Genomic DNA, 21,965 nt, shown 5'->3' with positions numbered 1-21,965 from the left:
CCAGTAAGCGCCCCGGGTCAAAAGGTGATAGGCGCTGGTGTTATTAATAATTATTTATTTAAAAGAGTGGCCAGTGAGCGCCCCGGGTCATCAGGTGATGGATGCTTGTGTTATTGGACCTTATTTGAATCTCGCGCGTCACCTTTGGTACTAATTTTTTTTTGATCTAGTGATTTCCCACGTCAGAGAGGTTGGGTCCTAGAGAATTCCCAAATCTGGCCGGAACTATATCCCATCGCTAGTGGAACTGTATACACGGCGCATGCGCAGCAATACGTATTATGTATTATTGTATTGAGAAAAAATCGCACATTCCACATTCGACAAAAATAATTATTTTACCTGCTATACATAAAAATATGACAATTTGCAACTGTTCAACATAAACGACAATTAAATTGCAAACGATCGATATCAATTTTGATAGTATAGACACACTACAAAGGGTGGATGAGATACTTTTTATGTCTCTCGCACGACGGTATCAAATTTATTTTTTTTTGCAAAACTGCTTGATCCGACAGTTTTTTACAAAGCGGTTGCAAACGTTGCTAACGATTCCACAGTTTTGGGTATTTTTTTTAAGTCGAAATTAGCAAGTTGCTCGCGGAGTTCGCAGAGCTATGTAGTAGGTATGTATTTATTTGCATATTTAAAAGTTTAAAGGTTATTGGCATAATATTTTAGCCAATGATTGGACGATGCACAAATAGAAAATAGTAAGTGACGCGTACACTTGGAGGCGCTGCGACGCTTACGTTTTCTGTCCTCGTTTCTCTTTATAATCCGCATTGATCCATTGGTTAAATTGGTTTGGTGAGATCGTGAATTGGTGAAATCAGTGACCGTTATTACCGTTAATCGTGATGCCCCCGCTTCGGGCCCTGTTACCTATACATACTTACGAATTTTATACAAATGGTTGAAAGTTGAGCTGATGCGGGCTACTCATAACACCTGACACTTTGCATTGACGATTTTTTTTCAAAAAATTATTTGTAAGAGATTAAAGAACGTAATTTCTTTTTTTTTTTTTTTTTCATTTAGAATTGTACGTGTTTTTTTCGTGTACGCCTATATGTTCGTAAAAATGGTCAAAGAAATATTTTATAAAGAACATGTGTTTTAATGCATTTAAAGAAAACTCTTACATTGATAAAAAAAATCCCAACCCATTTGACAGTCACCTGCCAAAATAGCAGTTATCCTGTGAAAGGTCATATAAAAGTTGGGGGGCAAACTGTTAATCCCGTATTTTAAATAATATTTTCATATTTTGTGTTGAATAAATATTTTATTTTGATTGATCATAATGTGTGTAACCATTGGATTGTTAACAGTAAGTATATTGTAACAAAAATAGAAACAATATCTCGTCAGGGCCTGCCCGTTTTTTCTATAAAAATATTCTAATGGAGGAACTTAACAGAATATTTTGTTTCTTTACATATTTCGTTAAATGTTCGTATGATTACTCTTACGATTTCTTTTCAGATCAACTGTACTTCACAGAATAACATTATTATAATAATTATCTGGGTAAAATAATTTAATTTCGTTCATAACAGACCAAAGTCTATTTAAACACAGGAATGTTCCATTAAAATTTTCTAGCTGTTAAGTCGGTACTGCTGAGGCTTTTTGTTGACTAGCTTGTTGTCTTTGATAACTAAAAAATAATTTGGTATTTTTAGTACAGTAACAACACACTAAATTTACATAAGTTTGTTTTCAAATATGTCAACAGCACATGTAGATATAAACTTACTTGATGGCTCTAGCTACTTGATAAATAGCTGTGAATGCAACAAAAAGATTAACACTGAATAAACTCCAATTTTTAGGTGTGATTGCAAGAGAGTATCTAGTCCAAATAGCTCCAGTTAAGCCAAGAGCACTCGATTGACTGACAGAAATTTTGTCAGCTGGTCTTTGGAGATCTCCTAAACCAGCTAAAACAAGACCCTGAAAAAGTAAGTTAGACGTTTATGCTGAGATTGACGCAATTTTTTCATTCGGTATTAATTCTTAAAAAAAATAATTACCCATTTGAATGCTGGAGCCCAGAAAAAAATTGTTTGTGGACCTGGGAATAAAATTGGGCATTGATTAAATGACTCATTGGTGTAAAAATAATTATAATAGAGATCAATGTTATAGTTGCGGTAAAAAACTAATTAAACAAAACGTGCGCAAAAAAATTAAAACCGATCTACAAAGCTTTAAAAATATTCAAGGCAGCTGATGTATATACTGATTAAATTATTCACATGATAGAGCAAGTCTTCGCGTGTGTGTCCAATCATATAAAAATAAAATAATGATTTGGAGAAGTTATCGGACGTCGGGAGGAAGTGAAATTATAAAAATAAACGACAACGCGTACATTAGAGTGAGTCGCGAAAAATAAGCAACCAAGTGTAGTAGCCAGAATTGCTCAATACAACTGCCTACATATCACAAAGTAGTTGCATATGTAAAGTGCATGTGCCTGGTACATGTCTCCGTTTGCGTTAAAAAACGTACTTATTAGCCAACTGACCTGCTGGGTGTTTCCACAGTGGCTGCAGGCTCTCGGGAACAAATTTGCCAATAGCTTTCATGGAATTTTTGTAGACAACCGAAGACATGGTAAACTGTTGTTATGACTGCTGATCAAATAAAAATCACTGCTATTACTTAAAATTACTTGAATGACATTGTACGTGCAAGTGCTATCGATTTATCTACGAGATAAAGTATGTACCTTTTACACCTTCTTTTTTTTTTTAATAATCTTGGTAATTGGAGCAACTATTATTCCTTAAACTTGAGTTAAAAAGCAAGAACAGTATTTAATTGAACAACAGTACCTGAACGAGGGAGCAGCAGACTAGCAAGCCAAAAAAAAATAAACCATACACGTCAAGTGTACTGGTTGCTACGTTGCCTGCCAGGCTGCCACTGAGCTTATTCCGCTTATTCGTCAAGAAGATGCTTCCTCTCTCTCTCTTTCTCTCTTTCGCTTTCGTATTATATCGTGATTCTCGGCTGATATGACAATCCTAGTGAGGCGCAGCACATAGCCGCAATGGCCCACCGCCACTGGTATTGCACGTTACAATATATAACGTGAATACCGATCACCGATTTTACCAAAATTACTATACACCTACTTGAGCCTTACACATCGATAATAAATACGTTTGATTACTTCGTGACGTGTCGTTGTTAGAAATGTTAGCCCAAGAGGAAGTAGTGGTATACATATAGTACATAGGTATCGGTATCATTATTCGTATCGTTCAACATTCATCTACCGATCATTTCCCATGTAACTGATGCATAATTTATTTTTTACTGTGCACACTGCAATCCAATGAAAGTATTTTTCATCGACACGGAGAATTAAAGGAAAAAAACGCGCCTACGTGGTTACATCCCCAATAGAACAGACAAAAAGTTTGACATTGGCCTTCTGTGTGTAGTTCTTGCCACATGACCTAGAGCCTGAAAACAGATGTGCCGTCGGTACATGCCAAGTCGCGCATTTATTTTTACGGCTTCAACACTGAGCGACCCAAACTATTAATACACGCTCAAGTTTTTAAATGTACTTTCATAATGTGTATACGTAAGCTGTAGGCATGCATACAACATCATCGTTGATGATTTCCGGTTACTTGATTTCATTGTAATTTTTTTTTTTAATGATATAAAAAGTTCGCGAATCCTTAATTTTGTATAGCTTACAACAAAGTTTTTTTTATTGTTACTATAAACTGTACATGTTACATTTATTTTTTTTTTATTTCAATCATGGTGGATCCATACGAATCGTTATTTGGTTCTGATGTGGAACATAAGAAAAATCACGATATAAATTTTCTGTAATTTTCAATTTATTTATTAAAAAGTTTGATTAATATGCAGGAAAAACTGCTCTACAAAATTAAATAAACAACGCATTATATTAAAAATTGTAACAAATCAATAAACAATGCTTGATTAATTACAATACATCGAACTGAGGTTTTAGGCTATACAATAATTTCACTTGTATTTTTCACAGTTACTAATTTATTTTATTTCACAGTAATAGTATGGCTAAATCTCTTTTTTTTTGTACATATACTCGCTCAATACTCACTGCACTTGAAATGCTGTCAGTCTTTATTTTGTATAAATGCGGTAGTAACAAAAGTTACATTCTAAAATACGAAATTCATGGGCTATACATCAAATATTACAACCATTTGATTTTTACAGCTAATCACGTAAAAAATGTTGGATTTCGGAGCATAACATCATCTTGTATCCACGAAGAATACATTTTATAACAAGATTGTCGAAATTGTCAAAACTCTTCTTAAATAATATCCTTTTGTAAGGCACTTTGTTCTTGCAAAAAAGTATTATCAATCACGAATACGTTTTCAACAAGCTTATAAATATAAATGCATGTAATTAAAGTAAATTTTAAAACAGTAGAAAATTTGTTACGTCGAATTACTAACACGTATTATGTTTTTCATAAAACGCGATTTGAAATTGATTCCTACGTTTGTAAAAAAAAGAAGTATAAAAACAGTGTATACATGGCAAAAGTCACCGCAAAAGGTTCTCAAAACATGTAAGCAGTACATAGCTTTTTTCATAAATTTTGATTGAAATCCTTCATCGTAAAAAAGGATGAATGTTTAAACGGTACCTTATTATTACCTAAAAAAAAAGTCCTCAACGCGTTCGCGCTTATTTGTAAGCCCGAAAATAAAAATAAAAAAACAGATAAATGCTTGCCTTTGCGATTGAAAGAACACATGTGGGAAGAAGGACAAAAAAACTTACGTATAGATCAATGAATCGGTAAAAAGTTCGTGAAAAACGCCGTGAATGTCGACGACGAGAAACCGGGAAAAATTCGACGACACGCACATGGTGACTTTACCGGTGCAGCTCGCAGGCAATTGCACGCAGCCAAGAAACGCTGGTCTCGGTGCACCGCACCTCTTGGGCAGTTTCCGGCTCCAGTAATCGTCCGAGTCGGGAGCCGAAGCCAAAGTCAGTCCAAGTGACGTCATTTCCGCGCTCCGACTGCTCGGTATCCTGCAGCTCGACCTGGGACTCGCGGCACCCACGGCCAGGCTACTCGCGCTCCTACTGAAATTCATCCCCATGCGGCTGCGCCGATTTTTGCTTTCATCCACGGGACTCTTGAGGTAAGCCACGTTCCACCAAGCCAACTCGTCGCTACTCACGGACAAAAGAATCGGCGCGCTGATCGACACGGGCGACCAGAACAGCTGGCAAACGCCACTACAGTGCAGGGACAACTTACCCAGCTCCGAGGACGTGTCGAGTTCGATCACCTGCGGAAGTTGTTGATTAAATTATAAGAATCGGCACTTTTTGTTTCGCATCGTGGTTGCATGTAGGTACTTACGGATACTATCCCGTCGTCGAGCGCAACAGCCAAGTACTTCTCGTCCTTGGAAAAATCACAGATACGCAATTGTTGCTTGTAACAATATTTCAAATAACTTTCTATCTTAAATTCGTAGGCTTCGTCGGCGTCCGATAATTTGTAAACCATCACATTCTGGTCCTCCGTCAGCAGAGCCAAGTAATACTTGTAATTACTCAAACAACCATGAATTATTGCACAATTATGATTTCTAAATTCACAAATTTCCTGCCACTCAAAGTCTTCGATCAGCCAATATTTGATCGTTCCGTTTTTAGATACCGTTAAAATATTATTATCATTTAATTTGTAAAAGCAAATCACATGATCCGCACCTTCAATCGAGTTTGATATTTTGACGTTTCTCGATACCTTTGAAAAATGTGTTATTATTTTATCAATGCCGAAATGAGATATTATTGTAAATAAATAAATTAAAAAATCATATGAAACAAATTATAACGTACGGTTAAATGATTATTTTCCCCGTTTGATAATACTAGAAAATGATCACTTATTTTCAGAACGTCAATAAAACCATCAACTGACATGAGCTTGGATAGAAGAGTCGATTCTTCATTTTTTATATCATACAAAATCACAGAACCAGATTCTGTAGAGTAAATTAATTTTTCAGCCTCATCGTCAAGTTTAATGCTAACAATTTTTCCATGGTGCGATTCAATTTTGGACGTCTTTTTCTCGTTGAACAGTGTTATCACATTTTGGGCAGTTTTCAGTACAATGACATCCTTTTCGTCCGAAGCTCCCATTTTAGCGTCAAACAGAATTTTTTTCACCGATTTTGGCTGCTCGTCAGCTCGAACCTTCCATCTGTGAATCCATCTTTTCTCGCTACCGCAGATCTGCAACAACACGAAGAAAATTTTTAATACGTGTATATATTTATACTTGGTTGAAAAAAAAAAAAAAAATGTTAATATTAACCAAGTGAAAGTTTTCGTAATTCATCCAGTATGAATCCAGCGAAGTGACATTGCCTTTGAAATAAGTTATGAGATTGTCTGGATTAAATGCTTTCATCACACTTATTATCCCGTTGGAGTTACCGATAATTAGATATCTCGCGTCGTACGTTAAAGTTGCAGCAACGTAACTCGTGTTTTTGTCCTTTTCTTCAGTTTTCGTGTATTTTTCGTAACTGTGAATGTGCTCATCGTTGTTATTATAAAACCATTTGAAGTACAGAGCTACCCTATCCGTGACGATTATTAAGCAATTATCCTCGACTGGATGTTTCGAAAAATACACAACTTTTGGATGATGCAGTTGCAAATTGTATTGAGAAACGTACACGTAATTGTGGTCCGAATTTTTTTTATATATCCTAATCACAGAAATAGTCTCGTCCATTACGTGTATTAAATTATCACCTGAAGTAATACACACGCCTCCAAAATAATGACTAGAAAAATAAAATTATTTCCATATTTTAATTTAAAAAACGAATAATTTTAACTAATAAAAGCAGGTTAACTTACTTTTTATGTTTGTCTTGCCAATTCGAATGTCCTTGAAAATCCCACAACTACAAGAAATTTTTTAAAATTAACGTACAGTATTGGATTAAAGGTGGATATCACACGTTATAATTTGTCTAAAGATTATTACTTAAAAATAAAATATTATATTTGTATTATACAGAAAATAGTTAGAATTACCTGCACAGTACCGGCGTTCGTACAGGCTACAATTTCGTCACTTTTCTGGGTGAATTTCATGTCCGTGATAAATTCACCTTCGACGAAGAATGTTTTTAGGCTGTTGTCGTGCTTATATTCAAACATATTTGTCCAATAAGTTTGCTTATAACGCGGACTTTGGGCAGGTATGCTGAATCTATCGCTTTCACAATCGGCATCGGACAGAGCGAACAATTTCAAGACGCCACTGTCACTCAAGGCCAAGAAATAATTACCAGACCAAGAGACGATGATTTTTTTGATGGCACATTTTTCGTGTCCAGAAAAAACTTTGCCCTGGCGATTTTCACAGTCCCACAAAAGTATCGTGCCATCGTGGCCTCCAACTAACAAGTGACTCGGTGTATTTGTAAATGCTACTGAACTAGCATCTGTAGTTACTTCTTCGCAAAAATTTGAATAGGGATTCGTAATGGTGTTCCGTTGATGAAACAAATACAACGAGTACGAATTGGATAGAGCTAATTTTTTCACTGTATTCATGACGAAACCTTCGCCCGAATAGTCCAAAGCTATTTGCACGAGATCCAGGCATTTCATCAGCCTATGTTTCGCCAACGTATTTGCGCGGGTTTCCAAAAAATTTTCGAGATCGGAAAGGTTCGACTCTATTTCTTTGTCTCCATTTTTCGTTATGTATTTGCGATATTTTTTTAAATCAATGAACAAATCGCTCAAACCGGTGTAATTGATTTTTGTTTGCAAAAAATCAAAATTCATGTACAATTTGTTGAACTCTTCAAACATTTCCGCTTGCTCGAGATGATGGCCGATGTAAGAAAAAATGTAATTGTCGTTGGGAAGCTTCGCCAAATCCCCGTTGCAACGATTTCGGCACTTTTCAATGAACAGCCTGTGCTTGTCGCGCAACTGCCTTGGCGTCAATTTTTTTCTAAGATGGCACAACAAAAGATCATGAACTCCGTAAATGTAACTCCTTAAATCATCGTTCCACTTTTTCGCGGCTAGCGATTTATGGCAAAAATCCAACATTTGATCGTCGACGAAATATTGTTCTTCGTCCCACAAAATTTCTAAAGTCTGCTCGACAAGCAACCATCATTTTTTAACTATTCAAAATCGAAAACTCTTAATCGCATTGAATTTTTTTCATATATACCTTGGGCATGATGTTAACGTCTTCGCTAAAAATAGCGAGATTTTCATATCGCTCTTTCATTGCGTTGTCCAGTTGGTTGATGCACATATCAAATGCTGCTTCCTGAATTTTCATGAATTCTTCGATAACTCTACGATTAATTTAATTAGTTTTAAAGTATTTAACAATTATTTTTATAGAGAAAAAAAAAAAAAAAAATTAATTTGAAACAGATTATTTTACTTATTTTTGGCGTTCTTAGTTTTAAGGCAATTCAAATAGTACTCCCATCTACCCTTGTGATGTTTCATGTCATGTTTGAAATTTTCGAACTGAGCAGCAAACATAGCAATGAGCAAAGGCATTCCTTTGCATTCATCATGAATGAGTTTGGCTTCCAAGGGTAATTCTTTAATGTCAATATCGAGAACTTTTGCAAATAAACCTAATGTCTCGTTTTCTGTAAAACCGTGGTCCATCTAATAAAATAAAAAGAAAAGTTTACGAAAATCCCGAAAGTATGAATTTTCACTCAAAAATTATGAACAAATACCTTCACTACAGTACAGCTTCTTTTATTTAATACGCAAATATCGGAAGTTATGACCAAGGTCTTGCAATCAAAATTAAATTTGTCGACCACTTGTTTGTCATCAACGTCATCCAATATTAATAAAGCGTTTCTGTGAGTTGACTCTCTAAAATGATTTCTTATTGTTTCGCGCAGTGTTTTTTCTAACGGTTCTGAATTTACGTTTTTCAGCGACGAATTCGAATGCTTTATCTGGTGATACAGATTATTCAACTGAATAACTATTTCTTCATTAACATTGCGCTTGTATCCGAATTTTATCCAATAAACCTCATTCTAAAAAATTAAGTTACATTGTTATGTTTATTATTGTGTAAAACAATTATAATAAACATACATGTTTATTACACACAATAAGTTTGTGCCAAAATATTCAAAAGTGAGAAAAGAAATTTCGTATGACTTGTTTTTTGTATGAACTTAGTAGTATAAGTAACATGAGAAAGAGTGTTGGATCTTACATTGAATTGTTTGCTTATGAGATCTTTATCTTTGAGTGTACTAGCTGTTAGGCATGATTTTCCAAAACCTTTCATACCGTGAAGAACAACGTAGCCGTTTGGTTTTAATATGTATAACGCATTTTTCAACTGTTCGATCTGTAAAGTGATTCCAACATGTAATACGTGAATTTGAATTTGGTGCAATTTATAATTGTAAGAAAGTGCATAGTTTAAATAACAATTAAAAACTTACAATTAACAGTCCAAGCGTATGGTTAAAGCAAAAAGTATTTATTCTTTAGTATTGCAATATATATACATAAGTACATGTGTATAACAGAGGACAATGCCATGATTTTATTATAAAAAGGTACTATATGTAGATACATGTCTGAGAACTTACCATACTCTCTCTTGTCACCGTTAATGGAGAAACTGGTTGTAGGTTATGCACATCATTGTGCACAGCACCAGTTATTGCTGAATTTAATAATACATCGATTTTTTCGCTCAACCACGAATACTGATGTCTCAATGATTGATGAAAAATTTCAAAAGCAAGAGGCCCACGTCTACGATAAAAAAACGATAACAATAATTTTTAGTATGCCCGCTATATATTATGTATAAGTTGTAAAAATAATATACAAACTGTGGCAGTATGTCCAATAAAATTTGGGCTCTTTCTTGTTTCGTTTTTCCTTTTTTGATAAAACGCAAATCTTCTTCTTTTATGATGTATTCTGTCGTAAGTGGAGATATTATTCCGTTATAAACATCCACATCATCGACAATACTGCGTTCCATTTTCTTTAAAACACTTTGATGTATTTTTTCCATTTTAATAAGTAAATATCACACGCAATCCTTCCTTAATGTAAAATATCACAATTCTGTAAATTGAAACAACAGGCCCTGATGAACATGTATATAAATGATAATATTCAATTAGTATGGACAAACAAACATTTCCACCGATTTAGTCTTAATAGATTGACTTTTAAGTAGTTAAGAAAAAAATCATGACAAAGAAAAATCTACTTTGCAAAATCAATACTTGAGATGAATCAGCTAAAATCAAAGGACAATTATAATAACGGTACCTAAGCTCGTTCTGTTGAAATAGTTGTTATTATTCATTGTTCTCTGTGCAACGATCAATGCATATATGTATATGTATAAACAATGGAAAATTGACGATAAAAAGGTACGTATATACAAGTATAGATAAGTGATTTAAACAAAATCAACAATACCGTCGGTCCAAGCGATTTTTTAAAAATTGTTTCATAAATAAATTTGTTAGATGCTTATGGCTCGAATGAGAATTCATTTTTAAAAAAGCAGTAACTACAAAGCAATAATTTATCGAATCATCAATAACGCACCCATATCCTTATTTCAGATACAAGCAATTGCTTCAGCGTTTTCTTTTCTATATGCTACTGTGGAGTAAAATTGATATAGTTTCCGATCGAACAATTATAATTTTGTATTTCTCTTTGTTCAAAAGTTACGTACTATTATAAACAAACGCGTCCATCTGCTGAAGTTCTGCGCTCAACCACAGCCAGTATACTAAACGCATGATTGCTGTGTATAGTATGTAAGCGTTTCTACGCCATCATCAGCATCCAACAGACTATATGTATGCCATACACCCCCATATTCAGTTTGTTGTATATATGTATATACAATTATTGGAAAATTTTTTCTTTGTTCATAGCTCCCCAATGTTAATTTTCCTTGTTCAACAGTTATTTTTAAATTTTATACGGGCTTATTTATCTAACTGATTGTTTATAAATGTATAGGTTTTTTTAGTTATGTTTTGTTAACATTTTAATAAAAAGTTATCATCATCTTGGATTTTTCAATAAATTTGTAGATATTGGCATTTGTTATAAGAAAAATTTGAGGTACATCAAGTTTTTTAAACATTTTTGTCGAAAACTCGCAACGTCGGATACTTATCCACAATCGCAAGGTCTAAAGTGAAAGTTTACCGTCAGATCTACTGGTGGCTAAAATTATGACTCAGCCTTTTGTTTTCTTTAAAAAAAAATTAAAAAAAAAAAAAAAAAAAAAAAAAAATTATCAATAAGCTTCATGTAACATTATTTCAAGCTGATTTTGTTTGTGTTAGGTACATATAATACGTGCGAGTTGTTGAAAAAGTATATGACTTATTTTTTTCCTGAAAATCTATTACCTATACATCATATTTCTTTCTCTAAGTGTTTCATATCAATTAAAGGTAGGTAATTTTTTTAAATTGATTTTAAAACTCATTGAAAATGCTTATCAAGATATTTCATGTATACATACATTTTACGATTTAAGCTATATACATAAGTAAGTATTCGATCGTTCACTTTCCCAAGGCGATATTCTACGTTGTGTATTTCCTGTCGCTAAGTTGTGTTTCATGACGTCACATCATTTTTCATCATAAACCATGATCAAAAATTTTACTCGTCGACGAGATTCTGTATCTCATTTGTAAGTACTCCAACGGCAAATTACGTCATTGTACTCATAACTTTCTCTAACTCGCAACGGTGATCTCATGATCCTGATTTTTTATATCAGTCCCTGTAATGTACATCAGGATTTCGATCTGATCAGTTGACCATCTGAAGAACGTGGCGGTCTGAGTACCTGGCACCACACTGTCTTACTGTCACTAACGCATGGCTCACATTTTTAAAGAATTACTGCAGCTATTAGTGATACTTATAATTATATATATGTATATAAATGTAAATACCTTAAATGAGGTCACTACACTATAATATATAAAAAAAAAAAAAATTATATGTATATACCTTGACAAATCTAAGCATTTTAGTATTTTGCAAATTGTGTACGAAAAAAAGTATCACATTTTTTATATTACTTTTATTAGAAAAACTAGCTGAAAGTACAAGTAACATTTTTCATCAATTTAATGAAAACGCAGTTTTACCTCATTATTATAATAATATTTACATCTTATCAATAATAATGTAGCTTACAATATAAAAGAGTAGATAATATTATTACAATATTAAGAATACAGTTTGTTCACCAAGTAGGAGTTAGATTTTGACTTGGGTATTAACATTTTTTTTCCTTTTCGTTCTGGTCTTCCGCTGATTATTAACTTTATTACATTGTTGGCCTTGCTTCTTTTGGGTAACTTGTTTGGTAATAAATGGTCTTATATCTTGAAAAGGATCACAAAAGATTCCATTTACCATTTTGTGCGTTGCACTTTCATTTTGAAAGTGTTCTTCATTGACAAATTCATTGTCAATCAGATCTTCCAAGGCGGGTTGCCTGAAAGACGTTGTTTATTGAAATTTTAATGAACATGCTTTAGTTTTATTATTCCTATCTATCACTATAAGTAGATAATAAAGATCAATTGTCGATCTTGTACCAACTGTACAAAGTTCCATGCATCCACAAAGTACTCAGCAAATTTTTTAAATAATGAATACAATGATAAAAGGAACTGTTGATTAAAAGATTAATCCCAAAATGTTTCTCGATCACCACCAAAGTAGAAAAATTATAACAGTAAATCTAGAGTTAGAGTATTATTTTGAATTTGTACACCTTAGGAAGTCTTTCTTTTGAAAATTTGAAATAATATTTAGTCTCTTGATATTTACACTATGTAAGCGTATTGAAAGTATTTATGTCACAAACAAATCCTGCAAAACTACCCATTTTTCACTTTTTTTTGTTGAGTTTCAGTATTTTATAAATACATTAATTTTTTATAAAAACAAGAGAGTACCTATACTACAAAAAAAAATACTTCAGATGATGAAACTCTATACTTATGGATGATTTAAATACTAGGTAAAGCAATATACAATGAGGAACACAGTTACTAAAGAGTTTGTGGTTTACGTTAATTGGAACATTTTAATCTATTCATGTACTTATACATTGACAGAAAATGTTTTTGGTAAATTAAATTAGCAAACTTACCAATTTAATGTTTTTAATTCTTCCATATTTGTATTATAAGTAATTTTTGGTTTCAATAAAAACACAAACAAATTTATGAAGGTTTAACCTCCTCGTTCTGCACAACTTTTTGAGATTTATTGTTTTTGTTGATAGTGGTTGATGCATACATGATGCTATTGATGATACATTTTACATTAGTACAGGTTGACGCTAGCGCCGCGTTACAACGACCTACGTAACTTAACTGCTGGGCCCGTACCATGGAGCTATTCACATAGACTGCATTTTTTGCTTATTTCATTGTGAACGTTCATATTGAAAAGGGGGTTCCACTGTTCCGCTCAACTCAAATTGAGTGAACAGACTGAACAGACCTATACCTACTGTGTTCTCTGTCAGTCAACATAGTTGCGACCATAGGCTTTTTTGCCTGGGACCGTACCATGTAACTTTTTTTTGCTTCACAGGCCCATGTTATAACGTATAGGCCGATGTACAGAAAAATAGTTATATGGTACGGACCCTGATGGAAAAAGAGGTATAGGTCTGTTCAGTCTGTTCACTTACTTTGAGTTTAGCGGAACAGTGGAATTTTAGGGCCACTTTTTAGTTCAGAAATCCGTAACGCTAGATGGCGCTGATCCAAATTAAATTATAAACCAGCCACAACTAAAAGATAAAAGATAAAAAGTTGACATCGTTTGTGCTATATGCGGCAATTATACAATTTATTTTTACCCGAAAATCGACCTCCAAAAGTATAGATATTCTACTTACATGGTTTAATAAAAGGTAATGTTTATGAAACTAATACAATTAGTTCGAATATCATTGTTTTCATGACTAAATTGAATAGCAAAATCCAGATTGAACTTCGATTGGAGGATAGGTCAGGCCAACGATATCAAAGCGCATAATTCGAAAACTTCGAGGTCTATATTTCATCGATGAATCGAAGACAATCACGAGTATCACGACACGTCTTCGATTCACTTGATTCCTTGATTGCGTACCACACACTATACCTATAGGTGTAATATTTGGTGACGTCACTCACTACCTCTACACAGCTGTACCGCGGGAGCCGAGTCAGCCGAGTGTCGAGGAGGTGCCGCTTAAAGATTGCACTTTCTCAGTCAGAGATTAAGTACAGTCTCAGACGTCTCAGTGCATGATGGAGTAGTGAGAGACTGAGAGCGTAGTGTCAAGTGCCAACAATAATTGCCTATGAACGAACGATAACACGTCTTAAATTTCCGGATATAAAATATACGCAGTACTTACTTACTTTTTGTTAACTATTGAAAGGACTTTATTAATTACCTGTGATAATCGTCACGAAAAATTACTCCTGTCAAGTATTTTTACGTTTAAATTATAGTGAGATTCGCTCACAGGACAAATACCATAGTGATAATGATTGATCTTCAAAAAATTCTCTTATCTTCTCTGTTACTTATTCAAATGTGGCACTTAACTCGAGGAGATAAAATGCCATCAGACTTACAAGCACAATCGTCGATAGCTTCAGAATCAGTAAATTGTTTAATATCACCATCGAAAGGATTTTAAAGTAATACCTCAGGCTTCTTAAAATTAACCATATACTAACGTTCTTGCAGAAATTCGACAATGTCACACCAATGAATTCTTCAATGGAGAATTTAGGATTTATTCATGCATTTGTAGCATCACTTTCAGTTATTGTAGTTTCTGAATTGGGGGATAAAACGTTTTTCATTGCTGCAATCATGGCCATGAGACATCCTAGGTTAACAGTATTTGCAGGTGCTATCGGAGCTCTTGCAGTAATGACACTTTTATCAGGTATTATTTTTCCATTTTCTTTATTATCTACATTCATGTTGATTAATTTATTTAAACACATACTTGTTACACTTGTACTAACCATTTTTTTTTATCATTACAGTTGTATTTGGCTATGCTGTCACCATCATTCCTCGAGTTTATACTTATTACATATCCACTGGCTTATTTGCTTTATTTGGCTTGAAAATGTTACGAGATGGGTACTATATGTCACCAAATGAAGGCCAAGAAGAACTGGAGGAAGTTCAATCTGACCTTAGAAAAAGAGAAGATGAAGTCAGTACTAAATATTTTATTAAACTTATTGTAAATTTTTAATATAATATTATACTCTTAGCAATCTTTTAGTTTGAGAAAGAAACGAGTATGACTCTTGTTCAAGATCCAGAAACTGGTGTTATTCGAAAAAGTAAAAATACAAGTGCTCTTATGATGCTTTCTAGGATATTTTTACAAGCGTTTTCACTGACTTTTCTTGCTGAATGGGGAGATAGATCTCAACTTACTACAATTATTTTAGCTACTAGAGAGGTTACTACCTATCAATGCTTTTAATAAACATCCTACATAGATGTAAATAACGAACTATAAACTTGAACATCTTATAATTACATTTATATACTTTTAAGGATATTTATGGCGTTGTAGTAGGTGGAATTTTGGGTCACTCTTTTTGTACTGGTTTAGCTGTACTTGGAGGTCGAATGATTGCTCAAAGGATATCAGTGAGAACAGGTTGGAATCAATTTTAATCAAATGTAATGATTTGCTGTGGCAGTAACATTTATTTTATAAACCTTTTGATTTTTTAGTTACAATAATTGGAGGAATTGTATTCATGATTTTTGCTTTAACAGCTTTATTCATCAAGCCTTCAGATACGATATAAAAAAAATTTTTTTTTTAAAACAGAATAACGCACTATGCATATTCTATGGATGCACGGAAAAAAATTGTATGCTGCTTATGACGTACAGTATTATTTTTTATTAAAAAGTAATATCATTTCATATTTTGTATAAATACTTTATATATATTTCAAAACAAGAACAATACCATTGTATCAACGAAGTCGCCCAAAATATTATTTAATACACTGATGATAATGAAATGATATTATTTTTTCATAATACTGATCAGAATTGAATTATTGATTATGCTCGATAATCATTACTGTATATTATTTGTACATAAATAGACAAAGTGTATAGGTACATGTTTTTGCGTGTCTTTGGATGTAATGAAGTGAAATAATCCACAAGATACTTATAATATTTTCTTACCAGTTAACATATAGTTATTTCAAAGTGAAAGATATTCTGTAAATTCTATTGTACATTATCCTGTTCGTCACGAAGCTTGTGACTTTTTTTATTTTGTACAAAGTGTAAAATTAATCTGTTGAAAAATATTTAAAAATGCATCATTTATAAACTTCATGAAATGTGAATAAAAAAAAACTGAATTATTTAATTATTTGATGTTTCACTTTCCATATACATAACTTCACACCTGCATTCATTACAAAAAATTAATTTTTATAATCATTTTATTACGATTTTTTTAGTGTAAAATAAAATTTAACAATGTAAAAACCTGTTTTAGTTTTGAAAATTAACTTTCTTTTAATGAAAGTTAATAAAGTTGCTTTAACGTTAACAGCAATTGATTAATTACAACTAAAACACTAAAAATTATACGTCAAAATATATGTAGACATTTATTTATAATTTCATTCCTTATAAATATTTTATATCTAAACTCCTTGCGATAAAAATACATTACGAATACATTTTTTTAAAATTACATTTTACGTTTGGATGTATATACCGTATAAGACATATTAGTTGAGGCAAATAATTCAACTGTCCATAAAACAACAATTCATATGTAATTTTACTTGTTCAAACAATTTTTTGTAAAAAGTAAAATTCAATGCATTATACTTTTATTAATAAATCAAACTTTATAAAGAGTAATTTCATCAATACTAAAAAATTGTAGATAAAGTAATAGAAAAAAAAAAAGTTTTTCTAAGTTGTTTTTGCATATTTTAAAGTGTATATGAAAAATTATGTACATATAAGTAACTAGTAACAAACATTAGCTAGTAAATATAATAGCAGAAGTTAATTCCATTAACTTGTTTCATACTTCTTATTTAATTCTTTTTCCTCTATAGTTTTACTACTACTCTCACCTACATCTTCTGAATTGGGTACATGACTTGGAACTGATAATCCTAAAGAAAGATTATTATCTTCCGGATTGAAAGTGGAAACAGTATTGGTCTGCTTCATTTGATCAATACTATTTCCACTGAAGGTTGTTACCAATCCAGGAGGAACATTGTTTTTTCTTTGATTTTCATTATGAGAAACCATGACTGGATGTTTTTTCATGTGTGTAGTTAAATTTCCACTATGATAAAATTCTTTGCCACATACTTTACACTGATAAGGTCTGATACCAGAATGAATTCTTGAATGAATCGAGAGATTTCCACTGTGACGAAATTCTTTAGCACAAACATTACATTTATATGGTTTAACACCAGAATGTGTTCTTAAGTGAGTTGACAAATTTCCGCTGTGACTAAACATTTTTCCACATATTTGACAAACGTATGGTCGTTCTCCAGAATGAATTCTCATATGAATAGCTAAATTTCCGCTATGAGTGAAACACTTTTCACACTCCTTACATTTGTATGGTCTTTCACCATTGTGAGTCCTCATGTGAATAAAAAGATTACTTTTGTGATTAAATTCTTTAAAACATATTTCACACTGACATTTTACTTTTTTTCCTGAACTACCATCGTTTGACGATTTTGCAGGCTTATAAACATCGCTACTTTTAGCGACGGCTGTTGTCAGTGACATAGGATTAATCATAGCATTGTTATTATGAACAGATGGATCTTTGACTCCTACAAGTTTGTTTTTTATACTCAAATCACTGGTTTGATTAGTTGGAGACAATTCACTCCCAGTCTGTTCATCATTTGAAGCCGCAACAAAAGAATGTGGCATTTGTTGTTGTTGTTGTTGTTGTGGCTGCTGCTGCTGAGGCTGTTCCTGCTGCTGCTGCTGCTGCTGCTGCTGTTGTTGTTGCTGCTGCTGCTGCTGTTGTTGCTGCTGTTGATGTAATTGTTGCAGCTGCTGTAGTTGCAGTTGTTGATGTTGTTGTTGCTGCTGCTGCTGCTCTAGGTATTGATTTATGTAGTTGGAACGAAGAAAGGGTAAAGTTTGCTATAATTTTAAAAAGAACACATAAAGCGAACCACGGTTATAGAATAAAAAAGATTAAGTAGCATTTGTATTGATGTCCAAGAGTAAATAAATATAATTGTTTTAACATTGTGATACTCATGTACATGTTACTTACATTCACCCTGGATACATCTTGCTGAAAGGTTCCATCATTTCTATGATAGAATTCTTTAACATGATGATGATGATTACTCTGAGCCTGTAGAGCTTGGTTCCAATACGCATATTCAATATTCTGATTGTTAAAGACGGAGTAGTTAATACTTGTTGGCTCATTACGTACATTTTGGTTGTTTTTATCTTCAATATTGTTATACTCTTGCTTTATTTGCACTGAACTAAACATCTATGAAATCAAACAAGAAAAAAAAAAACATAGTAGAAGTCGTTTTAGACATTAAGGAGAATTCATTAGGTCATTAATATTACCTTTACTTCTTAGCTCAATTGATTAGAACGTGGATGAGTATAACTGTCGTTGGTGTACCTATACATCAATAAAGCATTATAAGCACTTGTAACAGTGGATCAAATAGTGGTAAATAAGCGTTATGTGTTTAATTATGGTCAATATATGTGAGTCACATGAATAACATTCTGTTAATCTGTCTGTCAAAGTCACTGAATCAAGTACTATAGAACTTCAAGAAAGACAAAGATATGTTGTACTGATGAAAAATATTAAAAATTGTTAGCCGCAAACAAGAAGCGACAAATTGAAAAGCAACATAATAAACGATTAATAATAATAAGCACACTTACGAAAGAGCTAGGTGCTGCTGGCTGCTGCTGCAGGGTTGGTGGGAGTGGGTTTTCTCTCTCATCTATAATGTGTAAAGTGAGAATGTGGTCTACGTACTCATACATACACTTCACAGTTCACAGTTTCACACAACTGTTAATTTACATATACATACAACGAGAGAAAATACATTCGTATGTTAAGATTGGTAAATGGTAATTTCATATACTTATAGATATGCGTTTGATACGTGTACGCATTACTATTACTGCAATATTTAATACTACAATTACTCCACAATATAAGACGTGTATTGACGATTATTCCGTTATATTTATAATATCATGAAACATACAGTAGCTCATGCACCGTACTTCAACTTTAAAATTATTTACAATTATACACCCATAACGTATACGTACACCGTCAATTGTAATTGCAGGAGGAATAACAGTAGTAGTAGCTATAGCAGTGTAAATGTAGTGTCACACCAATAGTTTTATATACATGTATATAGCTATGATTAACAAGTTTATGATGTGTCGTCTTTATCTGAACAGTGGGCAGTCTTGTACTAAAAAAATCGTACCTACAACCATCGCGTATGCATGCACGTACAACTAAATATATTATGTCGAGAAAGATTTACATTACTTCTATTCCATTAGAGATACGTTAAATCTTCTCCATTGATTCCACCATCAACCACTCACTCCATCTTTCACACTCTGTATATATTATATACATGTACAAATAATACACTTATGAATCTTATGATTTACAAAATATACATTTATATTACTATATATTATTGTTTATTGTGTCACACAAACACATATACACAATGACAGAGTAAGCAGGTATTGTCCTAAAGTAATAATACTCATAGTTCAATTACCTATTTTGTTAATTTGTATCCAATCGGAAAATCATTTACCGTATATCAAAATGTGTTTCTGATCACTTGTACATGTAAGACTGCGGGGCCCTGAAATAATATTAACTAGGAGTGCATTTTATTAAAATAATGCATCCTCGCTGCTGCCAGCCTGGGAGGTGCGGACGATGATGGCACCAACTTGGCAATGCTGACATTGTTTTCCTTGGGAATGGCCTACTCCCAGAATGATAAGCTGCCAGATCAGGTGGTCAGAAGAGCCCGGGCCATTGCTGCTTCAGTGGGATCGCTCGCACCCACTCCCACAATCATGGCCAACGTTATAATGGCAACTGGGTGGACAACGGGTGAGTATGCTGTCCCTTTGGATGACATGTTGTCTTACGTGATATGTAGGACACCTGAAGGTCTCGTGAACCCGGACTTGCCAATAGCGCAACTGCTTCAAGCCCTCTCTCCTCGACTCTGGATCCTAATAATGCGCTGTTTGCTGCTGATCTAGTTGCGTACAGAGCAGTTCAGACCATAATCGAATCAGCCCCTTATATAGGGGTCCGGTCTACACTCCCGGCACGATTCCAGATAAGATCCTTCCCTCGGCTTGTCTATCTCGCCCTACTGTACTTATTACAGAATTGGCCTCACAGACCCAACGGACATTGCCAACTTCGAGAAGTACAAGGTGAATGAAATCAAAGCGCACGTCTCTCCCATCAACGTCCAAATAGAGGTGGAAACTGTGGCACAGATTCTTCCTAAACCGTCCATAGTCTCGACTATAAATGTCATCCGAACTGCAACACTGTCCCAAGCAGAGATTATGGTCGGACGCCTGACAGCCACGGAGAAGTACGAGGTACTAGAAAGCCCTAAGAGGCACACAGAATCCTGGCTCATGGGCAACCCAGCAGATATCCATTGAGAGTGCTAACTATCTGGCCAGACTGATAGGGGATGTGATTGGTAAATTGAATGCCAAATACGACAGGATAAAGAGAGAGAGGCGGGAGGAGATTGATGCGATTGAAGATAGGAACCGGAGAACAGAGGCTCTCAACAATCTCAAGGCATGGGGTCAGAGAGTCCAGGCCGCGATAGACGATCTGTCTCCTTGGGACTCCATACTGCCCGTAGCTACAACGCAGACACAAGCTACCGTTAGGGCCGAAATGTTAGTCCAGCTCGGCCAGATTGACACCACCATAAACGGGGTGGTGCAGGCTCCGATGGAGGAATAGAGTATTGTCCCCTCTCGAACCCAATGAGAGCGGAAGCAGAGAGAGCTCAATCATCCGATCTGCAACCACCCATTCCTGGCTCAAATCCCATTAATCCATGATATAAAAGAAATCACGTCGGGGTCACCAATATGGCGATCAAGTGATGCCATGATAAGAGTGAAAAAATATTATTTGATGTTTCGTCTCGGGGGCTGCACGCCAGGACTCATCAGTAAGGCTGATGACGTGCTCCCTGCCTTAGACACCTATATCGGTGGGGATACCCTAGCTCAATCTTAAACGCCCTTATATATTAACCAACATGAAATCCGGGCACTTGCGAGAAGGTCGAGTGACACGGTTAGACGCCTAGCGGATGGTTGGAGAAGGACGGAGAGCCGAAGTGTACGTACACTCGCCGTACTTTGATTCGCAAACCGCGAAGTTTAAATTCTTAAATTTTTTTTTGACAAATAAACATAAAGTATGATTTTAAGATTGTTCAATAGTTGTTAATATGATAGTTGTTTATCATTATATTTTTATTTTATGGTTATGGTTGTTCCTCGTGTTTTAATACGATAAATTACTTCAAGAATTCAAACTTCGCGGTTTGCGAATCAAGGTACTGTGAGTGTACATGTGTGTGAGAGGGTCCCCACAAGAGCCTGGTCTCAGCGCCATCAGCGGTCTGAGTTTAAACTTATCGGTATTCGGTATTGTAGATCGTCGT

General features: G+C 34.1%; 5 protein-coding genes across 10 annotated transcripts; 1 reads left to right on the top strand and 4 right to left on the bottom strand.

Moving 5' to 3' along the window:
* Positions 1 to 1,274: 1,274 nt before the first annotated feature.
* On the bottom strand, positions 1,275 to 2,944 carry LOC106636008 (uncharacterized). 2 transcript variants are annotated; one of them, XM_014348230.3, is made up of 5 exons: positions 2,747 to 2,944; positions 2,543 to 2,651; positions 2,046 to 2,086; positions 1,769 to 1,965; positions 1,275 to 1,669 (listed from the first exon to the last, which is right to left on the bottom strand). In XM_014348230.3, exons 2-5 carry the CDS (start codon positions 2,628 to 2,630, stop codon positions 1,618 to 1,620), a joined length of 378 nt encoding a protein of 125 aa, XP_014203716.1. In that variant the 5' UTR covers positions 2,631 to 2,651; positions 2,747 to 2,944; the 3' UTR covers positions 1,275 to 1,617. The 2 variants fall into 2 exon arrangements, with proteins under 2 accessions (XP_014203716.1, XP_014203717.1); XM_014348231.3 differs by having other exon boundaries at positions 2,543 to 2,648.
* A 957-nt stretch (positions 2,945 to 3,901) lies between these two features.
* Positions 3,902 to 10,863, bottom strand: LOC106635991 (apoptosome protein Dark). Of its 2 annotated transcripts, XM_089589482.1 has the most exons (14): positions 10,823 to 10,863; positions 10,690 to 10,743; positions 9,954 to 10,194; positions 9,705 to 9,873; positions 9,320 to 9,457; positions 8,820 to 9,134; positions 8,510 to 8,745; positions 8,288 to 8,417; positions 7,126 to 8,208; positions 6,946 to 6,992; positions 6,392 to 6,869; positions 5,911 to 6,309; positions 5,423 to 5,815; positions 3,902 to 5,348 (listed from the first exon to the last, which is right to left on the bottom strand). In XM_089589482.1, exons 3-14 carry the CDS (start codon positions 10,139 to 10,141, stop codon positions 4,824 to 4,826), a joined length of 4,101 nt encoding a protein of 1,366 aa, XP_089445608.1. In that variant the 5' UTR covers positions 10,142 to 10,194; positions 10,690 to 10,743; positions 10,823 to 10,863; the 3' UTR covers positions 3,902 to 4,823. The 2 variants fall into 2 exon arrangements, with proteins under 2 accessions (XP_089445608.1, XP_089445609.1); XM_089589483.1 differs by lacking the exon at positions 9,320 to 9,457 and having other exon boundaries at positions 10,690 to 10,857.
* A 1,402-nt stretch (positions 10,864 to 12,265) lies between these two features.
* LOC106636055 (uncharacterized) lies at positions 12,266 to 13,493 on the bottom strand. The gene is made up of 2 exons (XM_089589481.1): positions 13,286 to 13,493; positions 12,266 to 12,622 (listed from the first exon to the last, which is right to left on the bottom strand). Exons 1-2 carry the CDS (start codon positions 13,309 to 13,311, stop codon positions 12,382 to 12,384), a joined length of 267 nt encoding a protein of 88 aa, XP_089445607.1. The 5' UTR covers positions 13,312 to 13,493; the 3' UTR covers positions 12,266 to 12,381.
* A 722-nt stretch (positions 13,494 to 14,215) lies between these two features.
* Positions 14,216 to 16,514, top strand: LOC106635978 (putative divalent cation/proton antiporter TMEM165). Its single transcript, XM_014348183.2, has 6 exons — positions 14,216 to 14,803; positions 14,890 to 15,094; positions 15,198 to 15,373; positions 15,446 to 15,628; positions 15,727 to 15,832; positions 15,910 to 16,514. The coding sequence occupies exons 1-6, from the start codon at positions 14,684 to 14,686 to the stop codon at positions 15,984 to 15,986; spliced, it is 867 nt and encodes a 288-aa protein (XP_014203669.1). The 5' UTR covers positions 14,216 to 14,683; the 3' UTR covers positions 15,987 to 16,514.
* On the bottom strand, positions 15,878 to 19,831 carry LOC106635977 (uncharacterized). Of its 4 annotated transcripts, none has more exons than XM_089589475.1 (5): positions 19,769 to 19,831; positions 19,135 to 19,196; positions 18,802 to 18,859; positions 18,488 to 18,718; positions 15,878 to 18,351 (listed from the first exon to the last, which is right to left on the bottom strand). In XM_089589475.1, exons 4-5 carry the CDS (start codon positions 18,716 to 18,718, stop codon positions 17,236 to 17,238), a joined length of 1,347 nt encoding a protein of 448 aa, XP_089445601.1. In that variant the 5' UTR covers positions 18,802 to 18,859; positions 19,135 to 19,196; positions 19,769 to 19,831; the 3' UTR covers positions 15,878 to 17,235. The 4 variants fall into 4 exon arrangements, with proteins under 4 accessions (XP_089445601.1, XP_089445604.1, XP_089445603.1 ...); XM_089589478.1 differs by having other exon boundaries at positions 15,878 to 18,300; XM_089589477.1 differs by lacking the exon at positions 19,769 to 19,831 and adding an exon at positions 19,537 to 19,711.
* Between the last annotated feature and the right edge of the window lie 2,134 nt (positions 19,832 to 21,965).

The sequence above is a fragment of the Copidosoma floridanum genome, unplaced genomic scaffold, assembly GCF_036245765.1.
Source record: "Copidosoma floridanum isolate Cflo_tuat_1 unplaced genomic scaffold, Cflo_Japanese_pri ptg000009l, whole genome shotgun sequence".
Lineage (NCBI taxonomy): Eukaryota > Metazoa > Arthropoda > Insecta > Hymenoptera > Encyrtidae > Copidosoma > Copidosoma floridanum.
This window is presented reverse-complemented; position numbering and strand designations above follow the sequence as displayed.